General features: G+C 49.0%; 2 protein-coding genes across 3 annotated transcripts in view; one reads left to right on the top strand and one right to left on the bottom strand.

Moving 5' to 3' along the window:
- LOC109293827 (protein-arginine deiminase type-3-like) overlaps positions 1-16,260 on the top strand; it is a 26,467-nt gene extending 10,207 nt beyond the window's left edge. Inside the window, exons 2-16 of the mRNA XM_019511938.1 lie at positions 758-938; positions 1,641-1,713; positions 1,922-1,983; positions 2,763-2,880; positions 4,231-4,356; positions 5,215-5,393; positions 6,753-6,856; positions 8,107-8,218; positions 8,653-8,757; positions 9,197-9,348; positions 11,463-11,607; positions 12,944-13,037; positions 13,509-13,588; positions 14,043-14,168; positions 15,431-16,260. Coding sequence (XP_019367483.1) covers positions 758-938; positions 1,641-1,713; positions 1,922-1,983; positions 2,763-2,880; positions 4,231-4,356; positions 5,215-5,393; positions 6,753-6,856; positions 8,107-8,218; positions 8,653-8,757; positions 9,197-9,348; positions 11,463-11,607; positions 12,944-13,037; positions 13,509-13,588; positions 14,043-14,168; positions 15,431-15,664 — 1,891 coding nt within the window. The 3' untranslated portion in view covers positions 15,665-16,260. The remainder of the gene's footprint in view (positions 1-757; positions 939-1,640; positions 1,714-1,921; positions 1,984-2,762; positions 2,881-4,230; positions 4,357-5,214; positions 5,394-6,752; positions 6,857-8,106; positions 8,219-8,652; positions 8,758-9,196; positions 9,349-11,462; positions 11,608-12,943; positions 13,038-13,508; positions 13,589-14,042; positions 14,169-15,430) is intronic.
- A 4,960-nt stretch (positions 16,261-21,220) lies between these two features.
- RCC2 (regulator of chromosome condensation 2) overlaps positions 21,221-25,727 on the bottom strand; it is a 25,331-nt gene continuing 20,824 nt past the window's right edge. Inside the window, exons 10-11 of one of the 2 annotated variants that reach the window (XM_019511936.1) lie at positions 25,601-25,678; positions 21,221-24,564 (exon numbers count right to left, since the gene is read on the bottom strand). In XM_019511936.1, the coding sequence (XP_019367481.1) occupies positions 24,460-24,564; positions 25,601-25,678 (183 nt within the window). In that variant the 3' untranslated portion in view covers positions 21,221-24,459. The remainder of the gene's footprint in view (positions 24,565-25,600; positions 25,679-25,727) is intronic. The other variant, XM_019511937.1, reaches the window with a different exon arrangement.

Genomic DNA, 25,727 nt, shown 5'->3' with positions numbered 1-25,727 from the left:
ATAGGCAGACTGGTGGGTGGGAGTGTATAAAGGAGAAGCCATACTTTTGTCCAGAGTCTTCCAAGCTGCTCTGGAAGCCAACATGACTAGGTGTAATTGGAGGTGAAAAGACACCAAAGACACTAGAAGGCAAGCTTAGAGCAGAAAGTGGCAGGTTTATTAGTGGAATTAGCCACCTGCCATTTAGCAGAGTGAACATGGAGCATTGTCTTTCAACATCCTGCCGTTGCATGCATGCCAAGGGGAATGGGGCCCAAGCTGCTAGCTAAAACCTCTTCCGTATCTTTCCTTTGGGGTTCAATGAACTGTTTGACCTGCCCTTACTTTGGGCCAAAAACCTTGATCTAAGCTGGGTGCAAGATAGCAGTGGAGGTGTAGATGGGTAATAGACACAGTGCCAGGAGACGATGCACAAGAGTATCTAGTACCAGTTTGTAGGATTGATGTAAATCCTTATCCATTGCCTATAGCTATGCCCTCGTACAGCAAACATTCACTGTAAAATGTCAGGGAAAGAGCTGCCTACAGCCACGCCAAAAAACAAGTCAAATGAAATTAGCCTCCTTTATCAAGGAGGAGGCTCTCCTGCAGGTTATTGTAAGTGCCGGATGTTTCATAACAAAGCTCGGCTTGCTTCTGAAGTCCTTTTGCTTAAAACAGGAGCAATCGCATGCCCTGAGCCTATGGAAACCAGGTGATTTTTTTTCAAGGTGTTTCACAACTCCTGGCTCTGCCTCTAATGAAATTTCCATCTCAGCTCAGCCCCAAAAGATGCCATGTGGTTTGATGCCCGAGGAAGCCCTGGCGTTGACGTCTACGTTGTCCACACCCCTCAGCCTACGCAGATGCCAACAAGCGAGCCCAGATGGCCCCTCGGTGCCGGAGCAGAGGTGGTGGTGACTATGGGAAGGCCAAGCGATGATGTCGATGATCATAAGGTGGGTTGGTCTTGCAAGGGAGAAGCATCTATATGGAGGAAGAAGAGGAAACTTCCTTGTGTGCCCGTGTTGTGAAGGCGGCTAACGGCATACTGGGCTGCATTAATAAGAGTTTCTTAACAGAAAGAAATGTTGATCTGGTTCAGAACCAGACAAAAGGGAGCTTAATGAAAGTCAGCTTTGCAGTTAATTGCTGCCTCTAGGCTAGCAAGGTCCTCCCCTCACCTGCAGCATGCAGGTGTTTGGAGCCCTTGGGTATGAATGTCCCTGTTCACCTCCTCGTTGGCTGGGGTAATATGAGCTGGAAGCCCATGTCATTGCAGCAAGCTGATCTTGTTGCTTTGTTCCAATGAATGCATTATTTTGATGATGTTATCTTGACTGCACTCATCTCCGAGGAAGCAACACGGGGGTTGGAGGAGCCGACCGTCAGGGTCCCAGACACTCCTATGAAGCTGTGACTCCATTGGGACCCATTGTGCTATGCAGTGAAGACCCATGAAACAGGAGACAGACCCAGCCTTGATGAGTTTATAGTCTAAATCAAGACAACAGGCTGGTTGGGATAAAAAGTGTGAATCCCCACTCTATAGATAGAGATGGGATAGCACTAGGCCAGCTGACTGCCCGTTCGGCAATTTTAAGCAGCAGTAGAAACGATGGTGTGCTGACAACAGCAGTGACCAGACAGCATCTTTGCAGGTTCGGATACTGTACTACGGGAAGGATGGGCAGACTGTGTTGCAGAAAGCCATGCTGTACCTCACCTGTGTTGGTAAGCAGAATTGCAGTGCAATAAAATCTACCCGACAGAATAACTCCTTCTCTGGGATGGGGAGAGCGACAGCCCCATGTCACCATGTGGCCTGCATAGGTATGCAGATGCCCATAACGCAGCATAAAAGGTCCCTCGCCCCGAGGGAAGATGGCTGGGTCCTATTCATAGGTACCACTTGGGTTTTCTTTCTCCTGTGACATTGCAGAAGTGTCCCTGGAGGCTGACACGACTCGCAGTGGGACAGTGCAGAAGAAAGCAACAGATAAGGTAAGGACCGTTCATCTCTATACAGGGTCTTTGTAAAGTCCTGGTGCACTTTTAAACTTAGGTTTTGCACCAGGACTTTATGAAGACCCCATACGGAAGCAGTACAAGAGAGCGCAATAGGCTATGCAATCTTTGAACCTGTCATCCCAGGGCTGCCCCACAGAGTTATGACCATAAAGAATACAGCATGAGGAGAGGAGTCCCAGAAGCAAAAAAACCCAACCTAACTTCTAGGATCCAAAAAAACCCAACCTCTGAACTATCTGAAATACTTTAGATGACTCTTCCAACCACTAGCGATCATCCCTGAAAGGGGTTGGTGGCCCATGTCATGGCTATGGAGAGGTCTCCACAACCCTGTCTGTCCACACAGATGAGGTTCTCACCATTTCTTAAAAGTCTAGGAGTCCATGATTGAACACATTTTTCTGCTGGGTCTCGTTTATCAACAGTTTGAGTTCAAGGGTCTCAGTTATTTACATTCCTGGTGAAACTTGCTTAAATGAGAAATGAAGTCATTTTGATGCCAAAAAGTTGGGTGCTTGGCCCCTATGGTGGAATTCAAAATACTGGATGCAGATCTTTGGGAGACACACATCTGGATTTTGCAAGGCTTCGAGCTGCTGGGCGAGTCATACTTTCTGTGGGGTGAGCTGCATCACGGGGATGTCTTTTTGGCTTTCACTACTGTGGCTGCAGGTGAAAGCATTTGGGTCCGGGCCTCTGCTCCCTTAGTTTTCTTATCTGCTCTTAGTTTGCTTTTTGGTTTGCTTCTCCAGAGAAATTGGACTTGGGGGCCAGGTGGGCAAGGAGCCGTTTTGCTGGTGAACTGTGACAGAGATGACCCAACGTCTGAGACCATGGACAATAAGGATCAGCGCGTGCAAACTTATAAAGGTACTTTGCTGGGGAGGTGAAGGGTGGCAACACCAAACATGACTCCCAGCAAGGTCTACAGGCTCCTCTCAAAGCCAGGCTTAGTTTTCCACCATTTGCTACCATTAGGGCTCTCTTGGAAATACCCAGGAAACATTTTATCTGCTTCAGGCATTTCTATGAGATCATAAGAACACCATAAGGATATGAAAAGTGTTAGACCTGTAACCCTTCATTTGAAGCCACTCAACTAGTGACTTACTGGCAGTTCAATAAGAGCGTCCCAGGCAGAGCTAAGTGTCAACTAGCAGAAGCTCTCCATTTCAGCGAAGCCAGCTGCTGGCTGCCTTTTGTGCAAGCCCCTGTTCAGATATACAGGGGCTGACTGCACATTTTGATGCAGCCAATCTAAAGGCATAAATCCCAGGAGCATTTAGTAGGGGAATTTCATAGCTACACACACTCCATATCCTCCTTCTTTCCTGTGCACCCAACTGCTTCTAGTTTTGAGTGGTCAAGAGTCCCATCTGATTTTCAGGTCTCTGGGAAATGAGAAGCATATGGATTAACAATGGAGCTTATAGCTGTTCCTAACCCACATCACACAGCTCCCCAAGAGGGAACACAGCATCAGCTTGTGGGGAAGAAAGAAAAACATTGATCCAGCGTTTTAAGCTCACAACTACATATGACTTCAAATTTTCTCCTTTAGGAACAGTCCCAGCAAAAGCAAAATTCCCCTTTTTGGCAATCACAACTCATAGTAGAGATGACATCTTATTAGACCAACAAGACTTTTGCAAAAAAATGTCTTTAATTGCAAGCTTTCAGGCACAAACACCCTTCAACAGGCACAGAAAAGATTGTAAAAGTTCTGGATACCTCCCCCTTTTTGGTGCCCTCAATACATGCGTGATAAGCCCCCGGAGATACTAGATAGAGCAACTGAAGTTGCACCTTAAAAAGAACATCGCTCAGCACTTACAGCATTTGTGGAGCTGTTTGAAGACAAAATTACAATACAGGAAAATTAAAAGCAACTCAAGGCAGACAAATTTTAAATTCCTGGTTTAAAAGGAGCCCGTTGCTGCTCATATTCACACTCCGTATTGTAGCTGGTCGAGAAACCATTTTGATGAAACATGTGTCTTTTGATTTGTTGGAGCTTGTGTAGCAGGATGCAGACAGTGCAGCCCCAAGATCCAGAGGGGTCAATGGACTAAGGCTGATTTGCTGTAGCTGAGCTGCTGGCCTCCTATGTGTTTATCTGAATACAACATTCCGTTCCCGAGGTTTTGCTGGGATGAATCCAAAAGCTGTCACTTCTTAATAAGACTTATTCTTTTCTCCTTGATCTCCTTTCATGCTCAGACCTCAGGGACATGTCACTCATGGTCTTGAGAATTCGGGGCCCGGGTGCAGTTTTTGCCAATCACAAGTTGGTTCTTCACGTTTCTGGGTCTGACGCTGATAAAGTAGGAGTCTTCTATGCTCACAGTGAGTACCCAGCCTTTCTTGGGCTGCCCTTGCCCTGAAATGAAAGACCCAATGCAATATGCAAGAGAGCCTACATTTCTCTCCACCGTAGCTCTGCGCCCAGTCCATCAGCTGTACTAAAGCAACACACCGCACCCCAAATGGGACAGGGTGGGAGTTAGGTGGGTTCTCTTATCTAGTCGAAAGAGCTTCCCCTCTCTCCTCCATGGGGGTTGGTTTAATAGGAGCAGGAACAAGATGTCAATCTGCGGTGAGATGAGCTGTGCCGTTGCCAGGGCTTCACTCCTGGAGGGCAGTGCCCTGCGTCCGAGCACAGCCCTGCAGCCTCTACACCTATGCCCCAGCCTGGCAAACACTTACACAACTTGATGGTGCGGTTTTGCTAAGAGGTTGGACAGTGGATTTGCATGGCATGGTTTGGATGGAGATGTTCCTGCTTCAGGCAGGGGCTTTGACTAAATGACGTATGGAGGTTCCTTCCAGCCCTATACATCTATGATTCAAAGTGTTTCCATCCAAGCCTGACAGTTCTCCATGGGTTTAGAAGGGATGTCTTAGTGCAAGGGTGTTTTCTCTTTCCAGTGGGAAGCAGTGGTCTCACCCGAGGTCTGGAGGCAGTGCAAAGGTCAGCTTTGCACGCCAGTACCCTCCTGCCCCACAGCTGAGGGTCTTGGCCAGAACACAGCCCAGATGAGGCAATTCAGTGGTCAAGTCTCTCTGCACCCCAATAGCTGGTGGGTCCCAAGAGGAGATCCTGGAAGCTTGACCCGTGGATGATGGGTACGGCTGGGTGACTTCCGCATAGGATGCGCAGAGCGGTTCCCCCAAAACTTACAGCTCACTCTTTTTCCTTCTTAGGCAACAAGCTGGTTGAGCAGCACATGCACGTCCTAGGACCGGAGAAGCTCTTCTACGTGGTGGAGCATGCCCTTGGCGAGGAGGAGCACACGTTCTACGTGGAGGGGTTGGCTTTCCCAGATGCCGACTTTTCCGGGCTGGTTTCCTTCCACGCCACAATGCTGGATACCTCACTCAAGGTACAATAAACCAACGTGCTGACTAGATCTGTATGTCCAGGCTGGACTGAATGGAGCTTCTGCAATGGCTATGGCTTTAGAGATGCAATTACACCCCTGCATGCATCATTGGCTACTATTGCATTACATTCGTGCATGGCTCATGGGCACCTAGGATTGAACCTACAACCTCCGGATGTTAAAACATGAGCTTCTGACTCAACTAAAATACTCCCCAAGGTCAGGGTCTGCCAAGGCTCATCTACTTCTGTGGTAGATGGACCGCACACATGCACACAAGAGAGGATAAAGTGATACAGGGAGTGGGGGGTGGGTTTACAATCATGGGTGGTGAGACACTTGTGGCTCCTTCCCCTGATTTCTCCCAGAGCAAGGTGCTTCTGCTGAGACCATGCACCAGTTGACGTTGAGGGTTTTCCAGCTGCTGCTGGGCCCTTGCTCCCAGCCTGCCCGTGGGTATTGGCATAGCCCAAGAGGAAAAGCTGCTTCTGCAATGGCTCGCTGAAGGGTGCAGGGGAGAAGAAACAGAAACTAGTTATTAACCAGAATAGACCCCAACCCCCGTCTGATCTGCTTTTCTCCCAATGCCCATAAAATAGCCAGTGTGCATGTGGTGCCCCACATCAACAGCCAAACAGGGTAGGTAATCATGGTCTCGCTTGTGCTGTGCTCTTTCCCAATTAGCACCGTCTCCATGGTCCATTAGGATTAACTACTTTCTATAGCTTGCTAAGCAAGGCTACTGCAAAAGAAGGAAGGTGGCAGCTGTGACAGTTTGGAGATGCGTTAGGAAGGGATCCAGAAAAGACAATAAAGTTGGTGATATGTACTAGAGCTCAAGGGATGAAATGAGGAGAGAGACTGAGGATGCCTAGGACATATAGTGAACAGTGACCTAGAACCAATGGCTGGAAGATGAACCGAGCTCTGAAGCTCACGCCAAATAGAAAGTCCCCCAACTGCTCCTGAGCTGGCAGATGAAATCCAAAAATATATTAAATAAACCCACTAGAGCCAGCCAGTGGAGTCCTCGTTCTTGCCAAAATGACAGAAATATTGCTTTAGCATTAGAAGTCATTGGGCCAGCCTTTGTTGTGGGGCCATTACACTGGAAGGGGACGGCTAGACCCAAACCTCCCCTACCTCCAGGCAGAGGTTTTAAACCTTCCTGCAAGAGGCTTTAAACTACAGTGAGCGGAGTCTGCACCAGGGAGCAGAACTAAGAGGGATGCAAGTCCCCACGACAGCCAGTGTGGAGGAGGTGGCAGAGGACAAATGCAAGCAGGCATCTTCCACTTGCTCTGGGTATTTGGAGGCTTGACTCTTCCCTTGTCTGTCTGCACTTCGCTCCCTTAATAGAGTCTCCCTGAGACCCCGATTTTCACAGACACCGTCGTTTTCCGCGTGGCTCCCTGGATAATGACCCCCAACACTCTGCAGCCCCTGGAGATCTACGTCTGCAGGTGAGGGCAGGAAAGGGCAATTACCATGGGGGGTGGGGGCAGCTTTTTAAAATCAAGGGCCAAGTCCTGCCAGGCGCCGAGCCCTCTGCTGTCAGTCCAGCAAAGCATTTAAAATGCTTACGCTCGAGAGGGGAGGAATCCTGTTGGCATCAAGTCACTCTGTTGTCTCTCCAGAGCAGGCTGGATAGGAAGAAGCATCCTGAAGAGAGAGCTTCTGCGGGGATGATGATCCTGACCTCCCATTGCAATGCACTTTAAGACCAACAGATGCAAAGTGCTAGATAAGAGCAGGGTGCAATTGGTACAACTAGGCTGGAACTTCTTGGGTTCAATTTGGGTAGACCGTAAATGATCAGGAGCTTTCCCTGGAAATGCTTGACTTCAGCCTAGCTAGTCCCTCATGCCCAGCCTTAGGGTCATAGAAAATGAGGGTTGAAGGGACTCGGGAGGTCACATCTAGTGCAACCCCCTGCTCAAAGGAGGACCAGCCCCAACGACATCATCCCAGCCACGGCTTTGTCTTGTCAGGTCTTAACCTCCAAGGATGGAGACCCCACCACCTCTCTGGGTATCTTGTTCCAGTGTTTTACTATCTCCCTAGTGCAAAACTTTTCCTTAATATCCAACCTCAACCTCCCTTGCTGCAGCTTGAGCCCATTGCTCCTTCGGTCATCTGCACCACTGAGAACAGCCCAGCTCTATCCCCCTGTAGGGAGTTGAAGGCTGCTATTAAATCGCCCCTTGCTCTTCCCTTCTCCAGACTAAATCAGCCCGGTTCCCTCAGCCTCTTCTCATAAGACGTGTCCTGAAGCATTTTCCTTGCCCTCCCCTGGACTCTCTCCAATGTGTCCACATCTCTTCTGCAGTGGGGGGCCCGAAACTGGACACAGGACTCCAGATGTGGCCTCCCCAGTGCCGAACAAAGGGGAAGAATCACTTCTGTGTCTCAAGGTTGCCCAGAGAAGGGCAAGGACATGCTCTGCCGAGGGGCCCAACTAGCCAGGGACAGGTGGAGAAGCTCAATGAAACAAAAATATTCCCTCCCAACTCACAAAAAGAGGTGTTTGACTATAGTGGTGCAGGAAACCTCCTGGATTACTAGTAGATTAATGAGGCATGCCCAGTTAGTGCCCCACTGTTTGACTTGAGCCTGTTGGGGAAGTTCCCAAGTTTACTGGGGGGCGGGGAAACAAGAAAGAAAAAAAGTTTTTCCTTAGTCCCGGCCTCACTTGCTCCCCGCTCCTTTCCAGTATCAGTGACAACACCGATTTTGTCGAGGCCATAAGTAACCTTGCCCAGAAAACCAGGTGCAAGCTGACCATCTGCCCAGAGCTGGAGAACCAGAACGACAGCTGGATCCAGGTACCACCACGTGGGCTGGGGAAGCCAGACACAACTAGGTCTCGAGGAGCCATTTTATGCTTGGGCACAAAGTCCCCGCAGACCGATCCGGCAACATTTGGTGCCCCTTCATACAGACATCAGTAATCCTGTACGATGCAAAGCCAGGGGGAATTAGAAGCCTAAATCTCTGACATGCCACGCTGCATTAGCAGTGCTCCGAAAGGAAACCGTGACATTCAAAGCCAGAAAAGTGAAATATGATGAATGTAGCTCTAAAAATAAGCTGGCCTCTGTGCTGAAGGGAAGAGCGGGTCTATTCTCTGAGCCGCCGAGACAGGGGCTATTAGGGATGGCACAAAGGGGAAAGTCCAAAGCCCAGTGAAATCAAAGGGAGTGGGTTTTGGTTCAGGTCCTGTATTGGCTTATATAGTATTTTTGCTCCTCTCTGGTAGGACGAGATGGAATTTGGCTACGTGCAGGCGCCCCATAAAACATTCCCTGTGGTCTTCGACTCTCCCAGAAACGGGGGGCTGAAGGACTTCCCCAAGAGCATCTTGGTAGGTGACTTGCCTATTGCTTTCAGCCCTGAACATCGCTGGCAGCTTCCTTACATCTAGAGATGCAGCCGGTGGCTTTGAAGACTCTGCAATTAACTCTAGATTCAAATGCTGCTGATGCAGGCAGGTGTTCAGAGCTGATTTTCTTTAGAAAACTCCCTCGCCTGTGCTCGTCCCAGCTCCAGGTCCACCCCCTGCCCTCTGTGCTATGGTGTGTCTCACATAGCCACGCTGGACTGCACATTTAGCACCCAAACCAGATGCCTGGCATTGCAACCGCTTCTGCTACGGCCTGATGAAATGTATCCCTAGGGAGCAATGCTGGCTCAAGACCTTGGCACCACAAGTCCTGTTTGGACGGCAGCAAATCGGTGATCTAATTTTGTTGTTGTCTTTAGGAAGGGGGCAGAGGAACTAATTAAGTCTTATTCCCTGCAAGGGCCCCGACTTTGGCTATGTGACTCGAGAATCTCTGAAGGGGGGAATTTCCAGCCTCGACTCCTTTGGAAACCTTGAAGTCAGCCCTCCCGTGAAGGTCAAAGGGAAGGAATATCCCTTGGGGAGGATCCTTATTGGAAGCAGCTTCCCCAGGTGAGAGGAGTGAGGGCAATTTTGAATGGTGGTGCCAACCTCTCCCTCCAGCTGCATGCTGTGGATGCGGATGTGGCAATGGGACAAAGTTTCACTTGCTAGAGCGTGGAAAGGTGCATCAGTGCAGAAGGAGCTCTAGATCCTCTGTGTAGAGATGCCTGTAGGAAGTGATACAACCTATTATATTGCTTGTAGAAAGCAATATAAACTACCAATATAACCCCAGAGAGTACCAAATTGCTCATTCAGCTGTAAATAATATTCTTTCCTATATCTAGTGCTATAGTGTAACACTTAATACCTCCAGAAACGGCCTTCCGTGAGCATCTAGGAGCTCAGCTCTGGACCAGAGCCCCATGGTGCTAAGCAACAAGATGCTCCTTTCCTCAAGAGCCTGCAAAAGTACCTGCACCACCTTTATACACAGATACTGCCACAGAGTATTGTCACTTAATTGAACCACCTAATCCACCTCTTAGTGGACATCCTTATTTGATGTCCTGTAACCGCTATCCGCAACAGCTATTATGAAGTATCTGATGAGCTGAAAAGCATGTGTTCAATAAGGATGTCAAGGCTCAGCCCTTTGAGGACCAATCTAGCTCTGGTACCTGCATTACTTTTTTCTCTCTGTGCGAATGCAATTTATCAGTACAAACATTGGGGGCAGAAGCATCGATCGTCAGCATCATTTACTGATCCTTGAGCTCTGTACGGCGGTGCCACAGAACAGCTCAGCATCTCAGGGAGCCCCTTTTAGCACCCGAGGGGGGTACCTGGCCTTTCAGCCATGTCTTTCACAAGTTGCACGCCTGTCCACGTCCTTTGGAAGTTGCACACCTGCCCCATCACGCCGGAGCAGCTCCTCAGTCCCACTCTTTGTGGACAGCAGCAGCTCCCAGGCACCCCCCAGACTGTTAACAAAACTCAACAACTAAAGTGCAGCTTATCTCAGACTCATTTCTACAGTGCTGCAGGCTCCTGCCCCGCAGGACTACTTCTCTGGAACTTATTTACGAGGCCCGAGGCCACAGGCACAAGCTGCACTCCTGTCCCACATATGCAGTTCCTGTAGCTACAACCTAGCTGGTGCCAGGTGAAGGCAGCAGGGCAGGATCCTCACTGTGCCCTGCTTTTACACCATCTTCTACCTCCCCAGCCCTGGTCTGTATTTGAGGGGACAAGTGCTGCCCGCCCCTGTTCCTCCAGCAACTCTCACCCCAGTGACTGGAGCCACATCCACCTGTTCCCCCACCCTGGCCGCTCTGGTTAGCTGGGAGGAACAAGGGGCTGAAAGATGCAACCCTTATATTTGCACAGGCATGCAGTAGAGCATGCTACTGGGAGCATTCCCATTGCATGGCAGTGTCCCCCCACGTGGCAGCCCTCCCTCCCCTTCCAGAGCCAGGCAGGACTGTCCCCAGGAGCTGCCGGCTACCTGGGTAAAGCAGACCTGCTGCACTCTCCTTCTCCTGGCACACCCAGGGGCTGTCCTTTGCAGAGGTGCTCATCAGATCTCAGAGCACCATATACACTTGGGGCATGGGTTCAAGGTGCTGTGCAGATGTGGGGAATAGAAGGGACCTCGTAGGTCTTCAAAGCCAGTGTCCTGGCATTGCAGGCACCTGCAAATGAGCAGCATTTCATAAGCTGATCAAGTCTCATCTTTAGGTTGGACTCATGGAGGTTGCTCCAGAACCTCATTCATTGTTTGAAGGGCAAGAAACCCTCTCATCTCCAGCCTGCTTTTATCAATCCCCATTTCCCCTTTAGCTTCAGTAGCAATTCTAGCTCCCCAGAGGGCATTTGCAAACAGCAATCCTCTCCCCTCCCAGGGCTTGCTTTGCTGGGCTAAACTAACCAGGCGGCCTTGGGCTCTCTATTCTCCTAATCAGCATTTCCATGCACCTGTTGCAGCTTCAGTCATCATCATGCTACTCACCTGTGCTGCGAGAAGGTGCCCAGGATCCTAGCCAGGTCTCTCCAGGGCCTTGCAATTCCTTTCCTTGCAGGAGCAGGGGTCCCAGCGCCTGAGTTCGGCTCCATCTGCCTTGCATATAGACTGTCGCTAACTAGAGTTTGCATTTGCTTCTTCCCTCCCTTTTTGTGGCTAGGGTTGGTGGCAGGAGGATGACCAAGGTCGTCAGGGACTTCCTCTATGCCCAGAGGGTGCAGGCCCCGGTGGAGCTCTTCTCAGACTGGCTCTTCGTGGGGCACGTGGATGAGTTCCTGAGCTTTGTCCCGGCCCACGACAGACAGGTACTGGTACCCCAGCCTCCACACCCTCTCCGTAAGCCTGCATCAGGACCATGCCAGGCCCCAGGCAGGCTACAACGTGGCTGGTCTTTAACCTCCAAAGCTCTGTGAGCCCTGCAGCAGCCTGGCTCTTGGTCTGGGAGTAGGGTATCTATCCAAGCATGGGCTGGATGTTTTTTCTCTAAATGCAAGGGCAAGGGAGAGCCACCGGACAAAGCTTTGAACTTTGCTGACCACTCAAGGGGTACAGGGGACAAGCACTGGGGAAGGGCATGGCTTTATCATGGCAATGAGACCGCAAACTTGAAGAAACTACCTGGCATGAGGCACCTGCCCCTCAATCAGATGGCAGAACAACATAGAGGAACATGGGAGATGCATTTCTACCAGCAAAGAATGGGATTGGGAGCCCTTTGTGTTACAGCTCCCATGGCACCATTTGCACTCAGAAGCAGGCTGCCGGGTTGTTTCTCTGACTTCCCCATCCCCCTTCATCTCTGCAAGGACATTCATAGAAGATTGCCCTGATGATATCTTAGCCTTTATTGTGAGCACCAGAGCAGAGAAACAGGGGGAAGCTGGGTGTAACCAACCAGAGGAAAGCATTTCGTTTGGCCAGTAAGGAATCTGAGGTAGAGCGCTTGGCTTATTCCATATCACAGAGATGAGGATATTTTAAGGGGTGACCATATAATCCCAGAAAATGAGGGTGTGAAGGGACCCCAGGAGGCCACCTCTATTCCAACCCCCTGCTCAAAGCAGGACCAGCCCCAACTACATCATCCCAGCCAAGGCTTTGTCTAGCCGGGTCTTGAAAACCTTCAAGGATGGAGACTCCCCCACCTTTCTGAGGAACCTGTTCCAGTGCTTTACTACCCTCCTAGGTTTTTCTAACCTAATACCCAACCTAAATATCCAACTTAATATAATAATATCCAACCTAAACCTCCCTTGCTGCAGCTTGAGCCCATTGCATCTTGTCCTGTCACCTGCCACCACTGAGGACAGCCCAGCTCCATCTTCTTTGCAGCCCTCCTGCAGGGAGCTGAAGGCTGCTATTCAATCCCCTCTGTCTTCTTCTGCAGACTACACAAGCCCAGTTCCCTCAGCCTCTCCTCACCAGTCATGTGCACCAGCCCCACAACCATTTTCATTGCCCCCCACTAGCCTCTCTCCCTACTGCTAGGACTCCAGTTGCTCCAGAGCATGTGTGGAATAAGGCTGCTAATCTGGGACGCTTGTACACATGCCGAGTTCTCAAAAGGATGGCAAGTGAGGGTTCAGACAGGGGAATCTGAGCCAGACCTGACACTGAACTGACTTGTCTCTCTTTTGTCAGGGATTTCGGCTCCTCTTAGCCAGTCCCAGTGCCTGTTACAAGCTTCTCAAAGAAAAGCAAGAAGAGGGCCATGGAAAGGCCCAGATGTTTGAAGGTAGGATGGCGCAGCTTCGCGTATGATAATAAACCACCCAAAGGTTTCAACCATTTGTGAGCAGGGCTGTACCGCAATACTGTGTAATGGGCACAGAGGGGTTGTGTGTGGCTGACTATAAAGCAGTCTGGATAGAAAATTGGATTCTATTCAATTTTGGAATAGGAACATTTTCTCCAGAAACCCAAACTGGAACAAAACCTTTAGTTCCCCACAGTTCTTGTGGGAAAGGGTGGGGGGCTGGGAGCTCAAACTGGACAAAAGTGAATAAAAATTGAGGCATTTATTCTATTGGACATCCCCAGGGAAAACTGTGTGTGCATCAACCCCGAGTGTGAGTTATAGGTTCCCCACTCACAAAGGCTACAGCCCCTCTTGTCTAAGTTGGGCACAAGTTATATGTATGGCCCTGTTTTAGTGCCTGACTTCTCATTCATTTCTTCTTGGGTGATTCTTTCCCTTTGATTGCAGGCCTAGAGAAGGTTCCCAAGAAAACTATAGAAGAAATTCTAGCCGATGAAACCCTCAGGAAGGAAAACGATTACTTTCAGGTACAGACACGAGACAAACATAGGGGAAGACGTCAGCAAGGCTGCTACCAGGCTGAAAGCAGATGGAGACTGTTGTGGACTAGAGGGAGATCTCCGTTATTTGAAATACATGCAGTGAAACTCCAAATTGGACTTGTGATTTGGGGGGGTTTGTCACGTAAATGGGCTTGTTGTGAATCAAGACACACCTATGCTGTGCTCCCAGAGGAATAAGTGAAAATGGGTCATTTGCTGGGGGCAGGGAAGGTGCCTCTACAGCATCTCTATGGTCCTAGCTCTGTTCAAGGCAGGACTCTCTCTCCCTCTCTCACCAAACCCCATGTGCCACATCTGCACTTAAAAATGTCCAAGGGGGGTTATTCCACAATACGTCTTTGCTGATGTTCCTTGTCCTAGGGCCTTCTAGAAAAGGTGCGGTTTCTTTCCCTTCTGTAATTCCTTCCTCCCTCTGCAGAGTTGTATCGACTGGAACAGGGACATCCTGAAACAGGAGCTTGGCCTGAGTCCGAAGGACATCGTTGATATTCCACAGCTCTTCAATATGAAGGATAAGCGGGCTGAGGCCTATTTCCCAGACATGGTAAGGAAACTGAGGGCTGGGGTGTCCTTCAAGGACTGGCCACTGGAAAAAAAAATTATTAAACTTTGCCGAAGACAAAACCCATCTTCATTGCAACGGGGAGCCCATCTTCCCAGACAGGTCCTGGCCTCAGCGGATATCCCCTTTAACAGTGCTGCCAAATCTCATGATTTTTTATTCCATTCTTGCAATACTCCAATTGCCTTTGTAAAGACTCAGCTGCTGGAGTCAAGTGAACACCCCAGGAATATCTGCTTGTACTTAATGTCTCTAGCTCTTATGTATGTGGAGGAAAACTAGCAAATCTGAAGTACCATTATAGCTTACAAGTGAGGAGCAAATCATATTTATTTAAAACACACACACAAGTGAGGAGCAAATTACATTTATTTAAAACGCACACAAACTTATATATATATAAAACAAAGCCATGATAAAATTATGTAAGTATTTATGATGGCTTTGTTTTAAGGAAAGCAGGGCTTATGATTTTTCAACACTTAGCTGTCCATTGCCTTAAGAAATAATACCTGCCTCTGATGTCCTGCTTTTCATTGGCAGCTTTCAGTGCTCTCCAACTCATTATCATCATTCCCATTTCAGAGATAGGGACACCAAGGCCCTAAAACTTGGCTGCTAGGCACCACACTAGTAAGCTGGTTTGAGAATGATGTGACAGTTAAAACTGGATCCGAAATGGTGCTGTACAACCCATCCGTGAAGAGTGGTGCCTCGTATCTCAGCACAACAAAATTATCTTCTCTCTGAGGTCTCAGTAGATGACTAGATCCTCAGTTTCCACTACGTGTAGTCTATTTTCCATAACAATGGTGATAGCATCCTCTACTTGATGACAAAGCCCAATCTAACTGGCTCAGGCAAGACCAGGCGACCAAATCCTATTTTACATCAGTTAGGAACCGTAAAAACTGCCTTGGTTGCTGCTCCCAGCTGCTGAGTTGTAATTTAACAACTAAAATGCATTGCTTCCCTGATGTTACCTTTTCCAAGGAGACAATATGCTAGGCTTTAAAAAATCCCAGTCCTGGAGAGTAGTTCAAGCCAAACTCCAGGGTGTTTGCTGCCTGGTGGACTGGAGATGGATGAATTGCACCAGGCTGGATGTCCTCGCAGGCATCCTTGGTACAGGGAGCCTTGTCTCTCTTCCAGCACAATAGTTATACATTTACCAGTGCTTATGACCTGCTCAGGGATCATGTTGAGGTGCATGTTCATCCTTTCCCGGTCTCTCCTGGCTGCAGGTGAACATGATAGTCTTGGGGAAGGACCTGGGCATCCCCAAGCCTTTTGGGCCCATCATCAACGGGCAGTGCTGCCTGGAAGAGAAGGTCCGCTCCCAGCTGGAGCCGCTGGGCCTGACCTGCACCTTCGTCAATGACTATTTCACCTACCACAAGTGGCACGGGGAAGTCCACTGCGGCACCAACGTCCTCCGTAAACCCTTCTCCTTCAAGTGGTGGAACGTGATCCCCTGAGCAGGGGGCATTTAAATGCTGACCTGCTCTCAGCACTTTACGAGGGAGCGGAAGATCAATTCACATTTTCCAAGAGTTTGCTTCACCCAGAGCCGGATTTGTACTTATAGTAAAAAATACCACTTTCTACGGGAGCCCAGGGGTTACAGACCCTGCTGTGAAAGCCCCAGCTACTCCTGAGCCCACTGCCTTTCATCCCAACTGTGCTGCACATGTCGGGCACCTGAAATCACTCCCAGCCAGCTGCCTGATTGTCCCCTTCCTAGACTTACTACCTCCCACCAATTTGTCTTGCCATGGAAACTCATGAGATCTTGGACCTTTAAAATCGGGCGTGATCTCATTTATTATCACTAATTCAGTGCCTCGGTTGCAGCACAGTATCAGAATAGCTTACTTGTAATCGTTCTCATGTGCAAAATAGAAAAGCGTTATTAGCCCCATTTTACTGATGAGGAAACTGAGGCTCAGGTTCTCAAAGCTGTCGAGGTGCCCTTGGCTCTTGAGGATCTGCGTCTTAGCGAGTTCCCGAGTCTCGCAGGCAACAGACCAGACTTGGAAACTAAATAAAATGTCGTGTCCCGGTTCAGCCGTCCGACTGGGGGACTTTCGTTCCATTTTGTTGCAACTCTCAAGGCGTCGTCTTGCTGCGGGTTGGAGTGAAACCAAAATATTTCACAAAAGTAGGGCCGCCAAGTGCTCCTACACTCTTCCACCGGGTGGTTAAGCTACCAGCCTGGGACGAGGAAGATGCAGGTTCAATGCTGTTGTCCGATTCAAAGCAGGTTTTCACTTCAAATCACGCAGATTCAGCACAGCCCCCGTCTCCCACGTGCCAAGCCAGTGACCTACTACCAGCAACTTCTTGCCTCCCTCATTCCCTCCCCACTTTTTTTTTAGCTTTTGCAAAAGAGCTGAATTGCTTGAAATGGGCCCATACTGCAAGCCGACACTTCTGCTACCAAAAGGTATGTTCAGGGGAGCCCTGACGTTGGCACCCGATTTTTCACCCTCGTTGCTCCACGAATGGCCTTTAAGAGCTGAGGTTATTCAAGCTTGGTCTTAGCACAAATATGAAGCTTTAAAAATCATTTTTATCATGAAGAACTCTGTTGGTCCTTAGGGCTGCCGCTCCATTTTGATGTTGCTGCTTTTCCCAACTTGGAGGCCTGGCACTGTTATTTCTCAACCGCAGATTTGAATCTAGGGGGTGGAAACGCTTTTCACTGCCAGTCCATAGATACTAGTCAGCCTCCAGCTCCTTACAAAATTGCAGCTCATCTTCCTTGCCTTTGCCAAGGGGAAAGAGGGGTGCTCTCACCTGTGCCAGCTGGCCGACAGGTCAGTCCTAGTGACAATTAGGACCGTTCCCATATAGCACAATTCACCTTCATAGAGCACTGGTCTGGGGTAGCAGAGGGGTGTGTGCATAATTAAGCCCTCTCGTTCTCTGGTTGTGCTTGGCAAGAATAAGGGATTTAATATAAGAGCTACCGGTCCTTGAAAGTGTCCAGAAAACAGCACAGGATGTCTTGGATGGACTGCAGGGTTGTGCAACACAAACAGCAAGTGCCTTGGACCCGATTCCCCTCGGACGCTCCTTTTGATCCTTCAGCTGGTGAATCCCGATTTACATCAACAGAAGGAAAGACTCCCTCCCTCCCCCATGCATTTTGGAAGACACCTGAGAGAGGAAACTGGGTTGTTGGTTGTAGCCGTGTTGGTCTAAGGACGCAGGCAGGCCAGGTTCTTTGGCTAGATGTGATCTCTTTTATTAGAGCAACTGAGTAGTTGGAAAAAAGGTTCTTAGCAAGCTAGACTCCCTATGCCTGGGAGAGGAAAGATGCTGTTGATGATGCACTGCTGCCCTCTGATGGCAGATGGCATGTGGGGCTCACCCTGGGCTGCAAGCAGGAGCAGGCTCTGGTTCATCCCATGTTGAAGCTGGATGTGTGTGGGCTTTAGGGAGATCCATCCAGCCCAGTCAATCCAAGTTGCAGTGTAGCCAGGGCGTACCTCCCTCATCTCTCCTCCCTCTCTCATCAGCCTGGAAAGTTCATTTCTGTCCCACTGACTTTTCTCCTTCTCCATATGATCCCCACCACAGTCCTGCTGTGAGCTGGAGGTGCCTCCAGAAGCAGCAAGCTCCCAGGAGTAGCTTTTCCCCTGCCAGCATTTCATGCCAGCTGCCATCCTCCCTTGCACTGCAGGGTGCATTGGGTCAGCTGCTTGGCCCACCACCAGATCCAAGCAGCTTCCTGTGGCTTATAGGGTGCACACCTCCAAGACATACAAGCACAAGCCATGCTTAAGCGTCTCAGTGATGCAGCAACCCTCTTCTCCATCTTGAGCATCACGATCACTCGCATCACCTTGAGAAAACCGGCTCTCTGATGACACTAGGCCTTCTACAGATGGTGCTGCAATAGGCCCACAGGAGCTACCAGGCTGGGTCAGTGCAGGGTCCATTTAAGACCAGGAGCCTGCCTGAAACACAGGCCAGAAACAAATGCTTTCCAGGTGGAGGCATGAACCCCTGCAATGGGAAATCTCAACCATCATGTAGGTGCGAGGAACTTTTCCTTCCTTTTCCTTAGGTGCTGGGCTCGTACCCCAAGTAGGGCTGGCAAGCTGGACAAATATTGTTAATGGACTGGTCAGTTCATAGACATCAGAGCTGGAAGGGACCTCACGAGATCATCGGGTCCAGTCCCCTGCCCCAGGCCCAGGAAGTCAGCAAGGGGGGTGGGGGGTGTCAGTTCTTGACTGCATATTTTTTGACTAGTCAAAGATTATAGCAATTTTACAACAACCACCCTACATTTTTTTTGTAGCTTTCTTGACAGTAACATGATTTTTTTGGTTTTTGGCACATTTCTTAATAGAAAATCTATGCTTTTTCCTGTGTATTATTTGGACCTATTGGCGATTTTTTTTTTTTTTTTTACAATTTTTCACTGATATCTGACCAGCCAAATACCCATCCCTAATCCTGAGTGTGAATGTTCATAGCCCTTAGATATTTTGTAATTTTTAAGAGGAGAAAATTACATGATGGATATTGTTAATCTGAAGCCATACCATAATCCTGCCTTGGGGGTCTTCAAGAGGAGGTTGGATAGATATCTGGCAGGAGCATTATGATCCCAGCACTCGTTCCTGGCCCAGGGCAGGGGGTCGGACTTGATGATCTGCGCAGGTCCCTTCAGACCCTAGAAACCATGAAACTACTCTGAAACTATATCTTCATAATCCTAAAACTGAGATGTGGGGAGAGTCTGGAAAGGGAATTGTTTGCATCATCTTGACTGCTCAAGTGCTATTTTAATGAAGCCTCCATACGGAAGTGCTGTAGGAGGCTGTTGGGGAACACACTGGGTCACAGGGATGCATCTAAAGTCATTCCCATGAGCTTCTTACAAATGTGCAATGGCACTGAAGAGTCCCCCACCAAGCAGACAGCAGTATCACTCCAAAGTGTTAAATCAAGGCATTTGTTTTTAAGCTGTGCATAAATAGCACTTATTTTACACCCTAGTTTCCCTGCATAAAAGGCCATCTCTGGTAGGCTGCGCTCACCATGCTGCCTACCTAGAACAAGCCTGATTTGTGGGGCCTAGGAGAAAGTGCAGGGGTATTAAGTGGAAAAAGAGGCATGTTTCATTAGATGTATGCTCTCGTGTGAATGGGGCTCGAGAGCAGGTAGTGCCATTCTGCTTTAGGCATTATCCCTTAAAAAAGGAGGAAATCCAACTCGACAGACTACAGGGCTTAGGACAGGGAAGACCCAGTTTGCCTCTCAGAGTCTGAGTTTGCAGGGATGGCAACAACCCTGCAACCTCCACTTTCCCCTTGCATGCCGAGCTAGGTGGACATGATCACTAATACAAACAGGCAATACCATTTATACAGTTGCCTCTTGTGATACAAAGAGCAAGAGGGTGAGATTCACAGTCAAGTTCGTGGACGACGGGGTGAAAAGCAACCTGTTTAAATTCGCTGATGATACCAAAATCTGGGGTGAGGTGAGCACGCTAGTAGGGAGGGAAAGACTGCAACAAGACCTGGATAGGTTACAGGGGTGGGCTGACATAAACAGGATGCGTTTCAATACTGACAAGTGCAGGGTGCTGTACTTGGGCAGTAGAAACCAGCAGCACACTTATAGAATGGGAAACTCCCTTCTTGAGAGCACGGAGGCAGAAAGGGATCTTGGAGTCATTACTGACTCCCAGATGAACATGGGCCGACAATGCGAGGTCACGGTTGGCAGGGCTAACCGGACCTTGTCGTGCATCCACAGGTGCATCTCAAGTAGAGCCAGGGAGGTGATCCTCCCCCTCTATGCGACGCTGGTCAGGCCACAGCTGGAGTACTGCGTCCAGGTCTGTGCGCCCCATTTCAGGAGGGATGCGGACAACGTTGAAAGGGTCCAGAGGAGGGCCACCCGCATGATCCGGGGACTACAGGGCAGACCCTACATTGAAAGACTGCAGGACCTAAACCTGTTCAGCCTTCGCAAGAGAAGGCTGAGGGGGGACCTGGTGACTGTCTATAAACTAGGGGGGACCAGAAGGGTCTGGGGGAGACGCTGTTTCCCCTAGTGCCCCCTGGCATGACAAGGAACAACGGACACAAATTATTAGAGAGTAAATTTAGATTAGACTTCCGCAAGAACTACTTCACAGTCAGGGCGGCTAGGAGCTGGAACCAACTTCCTAGGGAAGTGGTGCTGGCTCCTACCTTGGGGATCTTGAAGAAGAGGCTTGATGCCTACCTGGCTGGACGCATTTGAGTCCAGTCTTTTCTCCCGCCCAGGCGGGGGGGTCGGACTTGAAGATCTACAAGGTCCCTTCCGACCTGACTTCTGTGATTCTATGAATCCCCTTTTCAGATGCATTCCTGATTCTCCCTCAAGTCTGACAACAGCACCTATTTGATTTTTTTTAAAGACACTGCTCCTAAGAAACTGCGGTTGAACTAAGGAGCAAAGTTTTTATTTTAAGTGGGGTTGAGAGCAAGGTGGCAAAATAACCCCAAAGCCCTCCCCATCCATTTCAGGATAAATCACCCTGCAAATGCAGAACCTCCCCACATCACAGCGGCTGAGCCCCAAGAACAGCAGTCTCCAAACAAGGGGTTGCAACCCCATTTGGGGCTGTGGCACTGACAAGTGGGGTCATTGGCCCCATGTGGCATGGACAGGCTCTGGGCGTGGCCCATAGCAGATCGGGGAGGGGATAGGCAGCGCGGTGACAAGTAGTGCAGAAAGCAAAGTGGCAAACTGAGCAGGGAGCACTGGGAAAGAAGAAGAGCAGCAGATCAGGCAGGGGAAAGGGACCACAGCAGTACTTGGGTAGGGTGCAGGGTTAATGGGTGGCATGCTTGCCAAAAGGGTTGACCTGCGCTACTCCAGGTGAGAGGGGCAGGATGAGGAAGAAGACTGGAGACCCAGCACTCATGGTAAGCTCACTTAGGAGAGCAAAGGTGACAAGCCCATAGCACGAATGCAGAGCGCAGGTCCAGCTCGTGCTCAGAGACCAGAAAGCCAAGGGGTGTACACAATGACGTCGTTTATTTAAACATTTACTCCAAGAAATATAAAAAACATGAGAAGACAATTACAGCACTAAACCAGGAACCTTTCATCTCACCTAAAATTAAAAAAAAATTCTGCCAAGATCCTTTTTCTTAGGCCCTCCTTCACTTTCACACTGTCAGAACAAGGAGAAGGCAACTGAGGGGGAAAAGTTAATGAGGACCCAAGTATCGTTTAACTTGTAATAAGTCCACGATTGCATTCAAAGGGACGGCTCCCTTTGGGTTTGCAATTTGGGGGACAATTTTATGTTTTGCTATTTTCTCCAAACCATCTCCTGGGTGGATTTCGACGGTTAGAGAAAACGACTAAACAAGCCCGCACCCACCATGCTTTAGGTGAAACTCAGCTTCTAACACCTGCAGTCACCTAGTCCCAGAAAGGCCAGAGTTACAAATCCCAGTGCTGAAGTTTGCTATCTTGTCAAGCAGTTACAAGATAAAACCTCCGTCCACTCCGGTCAGACATCCATGAATGGCCACCAGCGTGAACTGCAGAGTCTGCCAAGAGATGCTTATTCTGGAGTTCATACATTTCTGCACTGCAAACCGGAGAGAGAGAGAGAGAAAAAAAAAAAAAAGTGACAAGACGGGTCCTAACTACAACTTGGTGAAAAGGCTTAGGCGAATCTGGAGTTCAGCAAACTCTCAGAACAAATCTCTCTCAGCTTTTTTCTTTAAGGCCTTCTGACCTGGGCCGTCCCATGCGAGACATGAGAGCCCCATTTGACGAGGTGCTGAACGACCGAGACACTAATTTTTCAAGTGGAAGTGCAGGAACTCGGTGCTTCTGGAAGATATTACAGCGCCAAAAAAAATACAACCCGAAACATGATAAATTCTAGACGCCTCAGATCAGCTACTCAAAATAAGTTGTGCATTATGGAAAGATTTAGGATTGAACGTGGCTGAACAGCTGCACACACATGCTCCTGTTAATAAAAAAGGGTCACTTCCGTTTCCTTGGTCTTTTGATGCTACCATTCAACCCTGACCATACGGAGACCAGGCAGGTGACTAGATAACTGGTATATCGAGGACTATCCCACCTCTCAAGGAATTTTTTTCCCCCCCAAGTCTGATCTCTATTGAAGTCAATTTAAAGACTCCTATTAAAACCAATCGACTAACTGCAGAAGAAGAGGGTGGAAAGATCTTTTTATGGACAAGACGGAGGCCACTGATCTTGCAAGTGGGGAAGGCCGACAGCTGCAAGTTAGAACAGCACAAAGATCCAACTGCGGGACTTTTCCACCCGGCTGCTCTCCATGTTCGAGGAGTTTTTAAACTCTTAACACAATGAAATGAAAAATTCAAAAAAAAAAAAAAACACCCAAAAACTTTCAATAAGTACTGCAAGAATCCCAGAACCACCATGTAACAGCATGTCAGCAAATGTTGCCTCTAGAAATCAGTGCAACTTGCCAAGTGAAATCAGAAAGGAAAAACCATCTTCGTGTGTGTGCGTGCGTGGAGACAGAGCAGAGCACTCTGCGAAAAGGCACCTTGTTTCTCCAGCACAGCGCAGAGCCTCGGCACAGGAGGAACTTTTGGCAGATATCGGATCACCACTCCTGGGGAGAGCTGCCCATGGACTCTTAGCATCTCTGCCAGAAAAGCCAATTGGTTTCAACAGCTGGACAAAAGACAAGTGCAGAGATGCCCTCCTGATGGAGCTGCGCTTATGTACGTTGATGTCGACAGAGTTTTCTCCAGCGACACCAGCAGAGAGTGACCCGAACCTGCCCAACCTCCAGTCTGGAGAAACTGGGTTTGAGTGGACGGACAGGGTTCAGGAGGCGGCAATAACCCCCAAAGCCATGAAGATAAATTGAGATCTCCCTGCAAGTACTGGTCAAAAATGGTGGAAGCTCTTCTGGAAAAAAAGATTTTTGTTGAAATTTAAGGGGACAGAGTGCAGGCTGCGATGGAAAAAGGGGCTGACTAACGCTAACTTCTCAGCTGCCCGAGGCCTGGACACTGCAAAGATGCAGGCAGGGGTTCAACTTTGCATTCATGGAGCCAGAAAGTGTTTAAATCTAGACTTCACCTCCTCGCTGCCAAATTCAAGGGGGTTGGAAGAGGGGTCTTCACCTGGGCTCATTTCTGGAGACTTGAGCCATTCGGCAGCAAGCTGCTGTCAAAGCCTCACCCTGTCGCGAATCCGCACTCGGGGAAACTCATTAGTGACAACATATTTAAAAGCAAACCCTGGCTTGTTGTGGGTGGCCAACCTGACACCTGCATAGCTTGATATGCCAGAGGTGCCAAGCCCCTGCGCTGAGTCTCAGCACCTCCAGAAGAGTGGGTCCAACACGTCTCTGTTGGGTACCTGTAAATGAAGGCATCCAAACCACAGGGCCACCTTTGAAAATGTCGACCTACAGTTGTTTTAATCAGGCGAACTGGGTTTTAAAACTGGTAGGGAAGGGGACAGAAGAATCAGATAGCACAAAAAGGGTGCTCGTTTCAAAACGTGAAATGAGAAAGCCAAGAAACAGGTAGGAGTCAGTCCTGTGATTTATATACTCTTTTTCTCTGGCAACCCCCTGGAAATACAAGGGAGGCCACCATCTTAAAAAAAGAAAAAAAAAGAAAAATGAAAGTGGAAGCTTATTTCTAGAGCGCTCTCTTCAAGCCAACTTTTGGGTATCCCCCGTTCACCAGAGAAGTGGTCCCAGAACCCTGGAGGTAGATTCCCACAGGCACAGCTGGGTTTTTGGTACTGAATTTCCCTTGGTGGGGAGGTGTAAGGTGGCATTTGTGCCTTTGGGAAAAATCTACCCCTTGAGCTCTTGGCTCACAGCAGGGATTTTCCTCCGTTAAATACAACAAGCAACACGTTGGACCTTCTCCTGTGCCAGGTACTGTTCTATCGCTAGCCAAAAATAAGTGGTCTAACTAACATATATGCCAAAAGGTCCTGCCATTTGCATCAGAATGGGAACTTGTCAGCAACAAGCAAATATTTTAAACATTTAAAAGAAACAAAAAACACTTTGGAAAAAAAAAAATTAAATCTTACAGTAACAGGTAGTTAAAACTGCGAATCGCTTATAAAACTGAACCTCGGGAAGTCTAACAAAACACATCGGTCTGGTCTCGATGTCGGTCTGTAATCTCTTCGTACAACGTTGCGTCCCAGTGCACATCGGAAAGGAGAGCTGCCTCGGTAAGCGCGCGGGTCCCTGGCCTCGTCAGACGGTGCGTGGGGTGTACTCCGGCAGCTTCCTTAGCTTCTCTTTCTCCGCTTCGCTTTCATCTCGGGCTATCACCAGGGAGTGGGCATAGCCCATGGCCACCTAGCAAGACAGAATTAATTCAGCATTTTGCCTCCCGAAGCATGATGTGAGGCTTTGACCGCTACCTGTGAACTGGACAAGTTTCCAAGCTGAGAGGCAGCTTGATGCTGCGCCAGACTCACCCAGGCCTGGGCTCTTGTCCCAGCTCTGCCGCTGCCCCGGTGGGTGACCCTGACCGGTCCCCCTTCCCCCTCCATCCCTCAGCTTTCCCCATGTAAAGATGGGGATAATGCTACTGGCTGGCTCTGTAACGTGTTCTGAATCCTATTGCTGAGAAGTGCTAGATAACAGCAAGGGATTAGAATAACCCTAAATTAATTTGTTCTGATCCACAGATTCTTAAAAAAAAAAAAAAAAAGTCTCTGGAGAGGAATAATGTGCAAGAACCAGCATCAAGCAGAAAACTGTCTGTCCCACCCCTGTAGTCTTCTGCCTCTTCATAGGAAGCTTGCAGCTGGAGACGACGAATATACTATATTGCAGGCGCCATGGTGACAATTAGAATAGATAGAGTCATCCAGCTCAGATGTCACCAGGAGGGGTAGTGTGTCAGGGTCTGGTCTATTTATGTGCTGGTTTAAGAGGAGTGGATTGATGGATGTTAAGAGGCCTGGCACCTATTCAGTCTTTTACCCCGTGAAGTTTTCATTCCCCATTGTGACTTCATTCTTTGCTGATCAAGACTAAGCTTCATCCCCCCCAACCCGATCCAGAAGCAACTCTGTCTGAACCAGCTCTATTCCTAGACAGCACTCAGAGCCGTGTCATCTCAGGAAGCTTCTGCATACCAGCGCCTTCCAGCATCTATGTGAAATGTAGGCAGGGTGCCCTCCCATCCTTGCCGGTGTCTTTTGCGTACAAAAAAAAAAAATCCCATAGCCCAACGTCTGGGGCTTACCCAGGAATCTAACTCCTATGATGCAAAGTTACGAGGAACGAAACTCTTAACAGGACAAGGCTCTCAGGAGATCTGAAGCAAGCCTCCCACACTGCAGTCCCAAATTGCTACCATTTGCATTGGCTGGTCTCCTCTCACCTGTTCTGTGTAAATCCCATCTAGGGTTTTCACCTCTTGAGCTGCAGTAGAGGACTTGGGTTTATGGTCCCCGTAGCCCTGATAAAGCAAAATGCAGAGGGATACTTGTAAGGTCACCCGGGGGGGG

The sequence above is a fragment of the Gavialis gangeticus genome, unplaced genomic scaffold, assembly GCF_001723915.1.
Source record: "Gavialis gangeticus isolate Ggan-Ray unplaced genomic scaffold, GavGan_comp1, whole genome shotgun sequence".
In the NCBI taxonomy this organism is placed as follows: Eukaryota; Metazoa; Chordata; order Crocodylia; family Gavialidae; genus Gavialis; species Gavialis gangeticus.
This window is presented reverse-complemented; position numbering and strand designations above follow the sequence as displayed.